The 9375-nt window shown below is 49.5% G+C and overlaps 1 protein-coding gene across 1 annotated transcript in view; it reads left to right on the top strand.

Annotated features, from left to right (window-relative positions):
- Positions 1–7524: 7524 nt before the first annotated feature.
- LOC102258474 (CUB and sushi domain-containing protein 2-like) overlaps positions 7525–9375 on the top strand; it is a 223335-nt gene continuing 221484 nt past the window's right edge. Inside the window, exon 1 of the mRNA XM_014549497.1 lies at positions 7525–7753. Coding sequence (XP_014404983.1) covers positions 7525–7753 — 229 coding nt within the window. The remainder of the gene's footprint in view (positions 7754–9375) is intronic.

Raw genomic sequence — 9375 nt, 5'->3', positions numbered from 1 at the left:
AGACAACAGGGAATTGCATGCATGATTTTCTCCAAGTCAGAATTTGCTTTATCTATTTGCACTTCGGGGCCCTGACCAGGAACTGACCAGGAAGGTCAAGGTCAAGCACCTTTCAGGCAGAGCAGTAGAGGACAGGGAGCCCCCTGCAGAAAGGCACGAGGCCTTGGTCCCTGTGTTCCCAGCAGAGGTTGATGCCTGGCTTGGAAGGAAGGCCCAGATCAAGGCAGGAGGTGTCAGAGGGACAGAAGCCAGGCACCAGCCCCCTCTGCCTTCCTGGAAGGAGCTCCCAAACTGCTCTGTTCTTCCTCTCCCCTCCACTCAATCCTGGCTCTGTGGTCTTTACATTCCCCTCTCCAATGCCTTACACCTCTTTGCCAAAAGCCCCCTTAAACTTGACTTCCCCTTGAGGTCATCATTACCCTATAGCCCTCTGCAGTGTAAGCAACTCATGTCCCCAGGCCATGACTGTCTGTTGGAGAGGTGGGCTCATGTGCTCACTCTCCAATCTATTCCACCTGTGTAAACCCTTCTCCTTTGACCTTATGCTGTCTCCCTCCCCCTGCGCCGCTTTCTACCTTCCTCATCAACATCTCCAGTCTCTTCCTCTCTCCTCTGGTTATCACCTTGCCTCTCAGTTTCTTGATCTTCTCACTTCCTCTCTGTGCACTCCAGCCAGACCTTGATCTCCAGCACCTCTGAAATCTTAACTCCACCCATCTGCTCTGTCACCCTTTGTCTCTCCAGCTTCTCCACTCATCACTCCCCCCCTCCTGTTCATCATCCTTCCCTTGACCTCTCGATTCTCCACCCCCACCTGCTCTTCTCACTTCTCTTCTCATTTAGCCTAAGCCCTTGGGTAACCCCTCAGCCATACCCTCTTTTAACAATACCCTCAACTCCTTGCCCCATTGTCCTTCCATTTCTCCAAACCCAACCCGCCCCTCAATCAGTCCTGCTGCCCTTCCTCCTTTTCTGCGGGATCCACATCACTGAGGGCTTCTGGGACAAGTACAGCCCAAGCTTGGATACCCCCTCCTCCCTGTATGCAGTGCTGCCCTTCCTGGAGCACATCAAATGGAGAATTTATGGCGACACATGATGCAGTTCCCGCTGAACAGACATTGTCATAAAAGAGGGCTGCAATTTGGTATTAGAAATTGAAAAACCTGAGAGAAGACCGAGGTTGATCACAGACGATAGGAATAGCACCGCTGAGAACGGGGAAAGCAAATAGGCTGAGCAGAGGCCAGCGTGATGGAATTCGGAGGCGTCTGTGAAGCGCTCATCTCGTGTCCCCAGCTTGCTTTTGGTAGGCAAAGGGAGAGAGAGAGAGATAAACATTATCGAATGGAGTTACGTTAGGCCAGACAACAGGGAATTGCATGCATGATTTTCTCCAAGTCAGAATTTGCTTTATCTATTTGCACTTCGGGGCCCTGACCAGGAACTGACCAGGAAGGTCAAGGTCAAGCACCTTTCAGGCAGAGCAGTAGAGGACAGGGAGCCCCCTGCAGAAAGGCACGAGGCCTTGGTCCCTGTGTTCCCAGCAGAGGTTGATGCCTGGCTTGGAAGGAAGGCCCAGATCAAGGCAGGAGGTGTCAGAGGGACAGAAGCCAGGCACCAGCCCCCTCTGCCTTCCTGGAAGGAGCTCCCAAACTGCTCTGTTCTTCCTCTCCCCTCCACTCAATCCTGGCTCTGTGGTCTTTACATTCCCCTCTCCAATGCCTTACACCTCTTTGCCAAAAGCCCCCTTAAACTTGACTTCCCCTTGAGGTCATCATTACCCTATAGCCCTCTGCAGTGTAAGCAACTCATGTCCCCAGGCCATGACTGTCTGTTGGAGAGGTGGGCTCATGTGCTCACTCTCCAATCTATTCCACCTGTGTAAACCCTTCTCCTTTGACCTTATGCTGTCTCCCTCCCCCTGCGCCGCTTTCTACCTTCCTCATCAACATCTCCAGTCTCTTCCTCTCTCCTCTGGTTATCACCTTGCCTCTCAGTTTCTTGATCTTCTCACTTCCTCTCTGTGCACTCCAGCCAGACCTTGATCTCCAGCACCTCTGAAATCTTAACTCCACCCATCTGCTCTGTCACCCTTGGTCTCTCCAGCTTCTCCACTCATCACTCCCCCCCTCCTGTTCATCATCCTTCCCTTGACCTCTCGATTCTCCACCCCCACCTGCTCTTCTCACTTCTCTTCTCATTTAGCCTAAGCCCTTGGGTAACCCCTCAGCCATACCCTCTTTTAACAATACCCTCAACTTGCCCTATTGTCCTTCCATTTCTCCAAACCCAACCCGCCCCTCAATCAGTCCTGCTGCCCTTCCTCCTTTTCTGCGGGATCCACATCACTGAGGGCTTCTGGGACAAGTCGCACAGTCCTGCTCTTGGTTTCCCTATAAATGAGGCATCTCCATCCACCCTCCTCGGGCCCCAGAGGTGCATGGAAGTCCATCCAGCCATGAGTTCCTCTTCTCCAGAGTGATTGCTTCAGACATTCTTGTCAACATCTAATCTTCCTCCTCAGGACTGGTTGCTTACTCTCAGCAAAGACCATGACCTCCTCCTTTACTTAGAAAACAGAGCCTGTGTCATCATCATAGGATCTCCTTCAGCCTTCTGTGATCCTACCTCAACACTCATTGCAATCACCTCTTCCCTCATCCCCCAAGAGTCCCCAGGTCTCTCAGGCCCCGCCCCAGCGAGTGACTTTCAGGCAGGGCAGGGGAGCACAAGGGAGCCCATTCCTCCTGCCTTCTCTAGAGTCTCATGCCCCTGGTCCTCCATATCTTCAGTTAACTATGTAATATCTCTCATCCTCTCTAAGTCTATATTTTATGTGTCTATCTCTATCTTTATCTCTATTTCTATATCTCTCCTTCGCTAGCATTTAAACATGGTTAGGTTTCTCCCATCTTAAAAATATTTTAAACTGCCCCCTTAAGTCCATATTCCTCATGTGTTATCACCTAACTTCTCTCTACTCTGTCACTTCCAGGAAATGCCATTTTTAAGTGGCATCCACTCTCCCTGTATCATCTTCCTCTTCTCCCATTAGGTGTTGGTCCCACTGTTACGCTCAGTCTACTCCCCGCTAACTCGCCGCTGACCTTCACTAACCTGCTTTTCAGTCCTGTGTAAACTTCCCTGCAGCATGCGATGCTGTTGAGCTCCTTGAAGCTCATTCTTCTCTAAGCTTCTGTGGCCCCACTTTCCCCAGGATTTAATCTAACATTGTGCTGGTCCCTACAGTGGTCCTGACTGTTCTGCCCTGGACTGACAACTCTTCTCACTCTCCTTGGGTGGTCTCATCCTTCTCATAGCTTCTTTTATCATCTGTGAGCTGAATCCAAATTCTGTATTTCTAGACCAGATTTTTCTCCTGAACTTAAGACCCATGATACCACTTTCTACTAGCTGTGTCCACTTGGATGTGCCTGTGTCCACTCAGCATGCCCTACTGCTGACCCCCAGACCTGCCCCTCCTCCCGCATTCTTATCTTAGTGGAAGCACACCCAGGGTCCAAGGCCCACCCTCCCGTCACTGTAGACCCATGCCTCTCCCTTATCCCCTGTATCCTCACTCTCAGTGGGCCTATGGCTTCTTCTAGCTTTAGGCCTCCCAGATCTTTCTGTCTCTTTCCATCCCCTCTGCTAGTGCCCAGCCCAGGATGCTACCAGAACACCTCCCATATTACTGTGAGCCTCCCACCAGAATGGAGGCTCCAGATAGGCAGGGCTATGTCTGCCCCATTCTCTGTGAACCCCCAGGGCTGGGTGCAGTGGCTCACTAAGTAGACATGCAGGCATTTGTTAAATGAATGAATGATCCCTCTGCCTCCAGAATGACTGCTCCTGGCTGTTCTCCAGACAACAGTCGGGGTGATCTTTCAGAATATACAATATGAAATGCTAAATAGAATGGACCCCTTTGTGGACTCCCAGTTGCCTATTATCTGTAGCTCACTCTTATTAGCAGATCTCACAGGCCCTTCCATGGGTTGGCCCTGCTGCTTTCTCCAGCCACATCTCTCAGCACCTTGCTGACAATACCTTGTGTGTAGAAAGGCAATATTGCACAGTGGTTAGGAGCCCTGGGACCATTCAACCTATTTGGATCTTTGATCCACCATTCTCTAGCTCTATGGCCTTACATGATTGATCTGTGCCTCAGTTTCCTTCATTTTAAAATGGCTATAATAGTATTACCTCTCAGGGTTACTGTAAGGGTGAAATGAGTCAATATATCTAAAGTGCTTCAAGTGGCTGCCAGCACATAACCAGCATCAGAGTTATTAGTTATAACAACTGTTAGCTAGTTAGTATCACTGTTGTCATTGCAATCCTACAGTCTTACCACTGAGACTTTGCATGGCCTCATCTCCACCTCAAGGGTACTTCTTCTCCCTTCTCTCCCACTCATTCCTCTCTTTTTCCCCAGCTTCCCTGAAATATAATTAACAGATAACATTGTGTAGTGTATGTACGACATGATGACTTGATATGTGTATATATTGTGAAATGGTTACTGCGATATGATTAGCCAACACAACCATCATCTCATATAGTTATAATTTGTGTGTGTGTGATGAGAACTTTTAACATCAACTCTTTTTGCAACTTTCAAATATACAATATAGTATTGTGAACTATAGTCACCATGCTGTGCATTATGTCTCCAGAACTTATTCATCTTATAACTGGAACTTTGTACCCTTTGACCAACATCTCTCCATTCCCCCACCCCCCCAGCCCTGGCAACCATTGCTCTGCTCTTTTTTTCTGAGTTTAGATTTGTTAGATTCCATGTATAAGTGAGATCATACAGTATTTATCTTTCTCTGTCTGGCTTATGTCACGTAGCATAATGCCCTCAAATTTTATCCATTTTGTCACAAATGGCAAGATTTCCTTCTTGTTAATGTCTGAATAATGTTCGTGTGTGTGTGTGTGTGTGTACACTACATTTTCCTTATTCATTCATCTATCCATGTCTTGGCTATTGTAAATGATGCTGCAATGAATCCCCCTGTCCTTTCACCTGCTGGCTCCTGCCCAGGCTTCAGACCTCAGCTTAGACATTACCTCCTCCAAGAAGCCTTCCCTGATGCCAGGGCTGGAACTGGGATGAAGGGAGCAAGGCACTCACCTTGGGCATAAAATTTAAAGGAGTTGAAGGATGCCAAAAAACTCAGTAATTAAGACAAACATTTTAATGTAAATTTAAAATCAAGATTAATGGAAAATGTCGATGATTAAAAACATCAACATTTGAAATAACCACAGGCTCTGATGATCAGGACTAGGGTGAGACCAGTGAGGTGAGTCATCCAAGTGCAAGGTCAGATCTGGTCTTCAGTTTAGGTCTTGGTACTTTTCTTAATGTTGGATTGTATTCCTAGTCATTAATTTTGAGTTCCTAAAAAAAATATTACACTCTAAGATATTGTGTTGATTCCTGAGCTTTTGCTGACCCCTGAAGTTTTGTGCCCAAGGTTAGTGCCTCACTCCCCACATCCTATTTCCAGCCCCACCTCCAAGTTTGCGTTAGGTATCCTTCTGGGCCCTTCCACAGCACAATCACACAGTGTCATAAATACCTTCTCCCTCGCCGTATCACAGCTAGGTTGTTCGGCCATGGACAGCAGGACCCAAGTCCAGATCTCTGGTCTCTAGCACAGGGACTGGCACATAGCAGGTGCTCTGGTGGCACTGACGGCAGGAGAAATGGGGTGGATGTGGGCATGGGGGAAGGCCCATACCTACACCTGGGGGAGAGCTGGCAGATTCCTTCCTCCCTCTGAGGACACTGTTCATCTTGAGCTGATCACACCCTCAGACTAGCAGCTGTTGGCAGGGACATTGAAGGTGTACCCCACATGTGTATCTTCTACAGCACGGTGGGACCTCACTAAGAAACCTTAAGTCTGGGTCCTAGCTTACGGAGTAGGATTCAGCTCTGTCTTCAGATGCTGGGTAACTTCCATTAGGTCTCTGAATGGCTGCAGTGACAGTCCTTGCCAGGGTCTCACACCCTGGGAAAAAGGGAACCCCTGGAAGGAGGGCCTTACTGCTTGCTTCTCCAGATTGATTTGTCCCAGGGGCCCCTTCTTCCTTCCCTCGGAGACCCTATATTTCGGGGACCTAGAGCAAAGCCACCACCTTCCCGGGAGTGCCTCAGTGTGTGCCCCCAGGCCCTGCACAGGAAAACCAGCATCAGAGGGGATCGGAGGTGCTTTCAGCAGGTGTGTGTGTAGAAGGTGAGGCCCAGAAGACATGGGAGATGAGAAATGGGAGAGCCGATCTATACATGAGCCCTTAGACCTGGCACCTGGCCTGGTCCACCCACTTTCCCTCACACCCGAGGACCCTAGATATTTGACCGAGACACCACACACACACACACACACTCACTCACTCACTCACTCACTCACACACACACCCTTCTTTCTGCCAGCTCTCAGCAGGGAGCTGGAGGCCCTGGTTTGGGGGATAACATGAATGTGACAACCAAGTGCCCGCCCATATAGGGCAATGCACAGGGCTGCCTGTTAGGTCACACATGGCAACTTTGGGGACTGTGGCTCCTGGCAGCCCATAATGTCTACAGAAAAGCCAGGGTCCCTTTGGCCTGACAAGTCTCAGAAGGTGTCCAAAAACTCCAGCCCCCTCTCTCCCAAATCATGGGGCTCTTCCAGTTCTCACCTACCATCTGTCACTTCACTCATTACTCCCGATGTTTCCCTCAGGATGCCTTCCTCCCTGGGAGCTGAGCTTCTCCTCCTCCCCTCTCTTCTGTCCTCCCCCTCCTCCCCTCCTGCCTCCTCCACCAACATCTCTCACACCAAACACAGGGCTGGTGGAAGTGGGGGTGTCTCCTCCGGAGGAAACTCCAAGGTCTTGGCCAGGACAGATTCCTTTCCTGGGTCCTGAATGACTCTCCCGTGAGGCAGCCAGCCCGTTGTGCCCCCTGAGCCCAGGCCCCAGAGCTGCCGCAGGGAACCCAGCCCAAGTCTGACTCACCACTGTTGAATCAGATGAACTTAAAAGCATAGCTAACAAGTCATTTGTTTCATTTTACCTGCTACCATCTCAAATTGAATTTTAAAAAATACCTTCATGCAAGTGCTTCCCTATCAGAAAGCAGCCAATATTGATTCTCACTTAATCTCTGGTTTGGGGAGAGGCAGGCAGCCAAGCATCAGCTGCCTTCCCATCTCGTGCCTGCCACTGCCACTCAGGAATGGACCGCACTCAAGATCTGTCGGGTGACGTTAGGAATACAAATGCAGAGTCAAGTTCAGCAAGAGAGTCTCCAAACTTCAGGGCTTGTCAGCTGGTGGGACAGGCATCCCGAGAAGGAGGTAGACCCACCTTCCCGGAGTGAAAGCATCCCAGCACCTAAGAGCACTCTCTGTGGACTGGGGCTTGGGCATCTGACCGGAGGCAGGGTTGCTCCCTGAAGATCTGCCTGTGTCACTGGAAGCACTGCCTCGTGACCGAGGACTGCAGCTCCACAAGGGAATGAAGTCAACTTTTGTCTCTCTTTTCTTGTCTTCCTGTCTTTCAGAGATCGAGCAGGGCAGCTGCGGCGACCCCGGCGTGCCTGCCTATGGCCAGAGGGAAGGCTCTCGCTTTCGCCACGGTGACACACTCAAGTTTGAGTGCCAGCCTGCCTTTGAGCTGGTGGGGCAGAAGGCAATCACGTGCCAAAAGAATAATCAGTGGTCGGCTAAGAAGCCAGGCTGTGTGTGTAAGTGAGCAGGAGGGGCCCACGTGGGGTCTCCGCCCAGAGACAGGGGCCGGTCCCAGCTATTCCAGGGGCCTCATCCTTGGGAACCTTGTAGACGTAACATCACTCTGGTTGGTTTCTTCTATTCCTCACAACACTCTTGGTGGGGTCCTCATTTCTGGCAGTGATGTAGACTGTAGCACTGAGAAGGAGGGTTGCTCTTGACATTTGGGGGCCTTCTTCAATGCCATCTTCCCTCCCTGGTGATCCTGGAGAGCAAGGTAGAGGCCACTGGGGCTCAGTTCACCAGGCTCAGACCCAGACATTTCCTCCTCACCCTCGTTGCCACCGGTGACACCAGACAGTCAAGCCAGGGTGGAAGGGAATAGTAAGTCTGTAAGATTGGACTTTGTACCAGCCTCTGAGTACTGTGGGGAGCCATGGCCTTGCCAGGACATAGGAAGTTTTCTCAAACTGCTTCCTCTTGGATTGGATTTAGGGAGGGTGGGGATCAAGCTGTCTTTGGATTATTGATCTTTTGGCAAGAAAGTTGGAGTTGAGTGCTCTGTTCTATGGAAATAATGAGGAGGCCCATCTTTCTTATTCTTTGATGGGATGGTCATTCTTTCAGCACAAATAATACTTGAAGTCCAGGGTCCCAGTGGATTTGGCAAGTGTGAGGAGACTGTGTGTAGCTAAGAGTGGTGCAGGCTTGGTATCTATTGAGAAATCAAAGGATCCAGCTTTTCTGGGCTGTCACTTCTTCTCCCAACTCTCACTGCCCAGCCTTCTCCATCTCTTTCAATCTGCTTCTTTTGGGGAAGGGCAGACAGCCTGACCCTCCGCTCTTCTCAGCCAGCTTCTTGGGGCCTCTGAGTGCTGAATACAAGGGAATGGTGGCCCCCAGCATTGGGGGAGGGAATAACCTTAGAGCAGTGGTTCTCAACCTTCCTAATGCCGTGACCCTTTAATACAGTTTCTCATGTTGTGGTGACCCCAAACCATAAAATTATCTTCGTTGCTACTGCATAACTGTAAATTTGCTACTGTTATGAATCGTAATGTAAATATCTGATATGCAGGATGTATTTTCATTGTTACAAATTGAACATAATTAAAGCCTAGTGATTAATCACAAAAACAATATGTAATTATATATGTGTTTTCCGATGGTCTTAGGCGACCCCTGTGAAAGGGTCGTTCGACCCCCAAAGGGGTCGCGACCCACAGGTTGAGAACCGCTGCCTTAGAGGCTATCAGGGAACATCCGTGCTGACTGAGAGTTTGGTGTATGAATTGGTGAGTTGGGTCACATCATTGTGATTATACTTTTCAAACAACAAAAAAATCACTTTGTTTAGTTTAACCCAGCATTTTTGATGACTTGTGAGTTTATGTAAAAATTCTTGCAGAGGTTTAAAGATCAAATCACTCTTAGGAACACATTAAACAAATCACTCTTTTTGAAAATAATAAAATTGCATGAAATCTGCCCATCTCTGTGACCTGACATGGTTAGAATAGAGTGCCTGGCAGTGTTCACCTCATAGCACACTGCACACCAAGGGGACTGGAGGGGTAGAGCCAGCAGGAAGCAGGTCAGGGAGCACAGGAGCAAGGGGCCTGACAGTCATAGAGACCTT

This window comes from Myotis brandtii, unplaced genomic scaffold, assembly GCF_000412655.1.
Source record: "Myotis brandtii unplaced genomic scaffold, ASM41265v1 scaffold555, whole genome shotgun sequence".
NCBI lineage: Eukaryota > Metazoa > Chordata > Mammalia > Chiroptera > Vespertilionidae > Myotis > Myotis brandtii.
The sequence above is the reverse complement of the archived record's forward strand: the minus strand, read 5'-3'. Positions and strand labels throughout refer to the sequence as shown.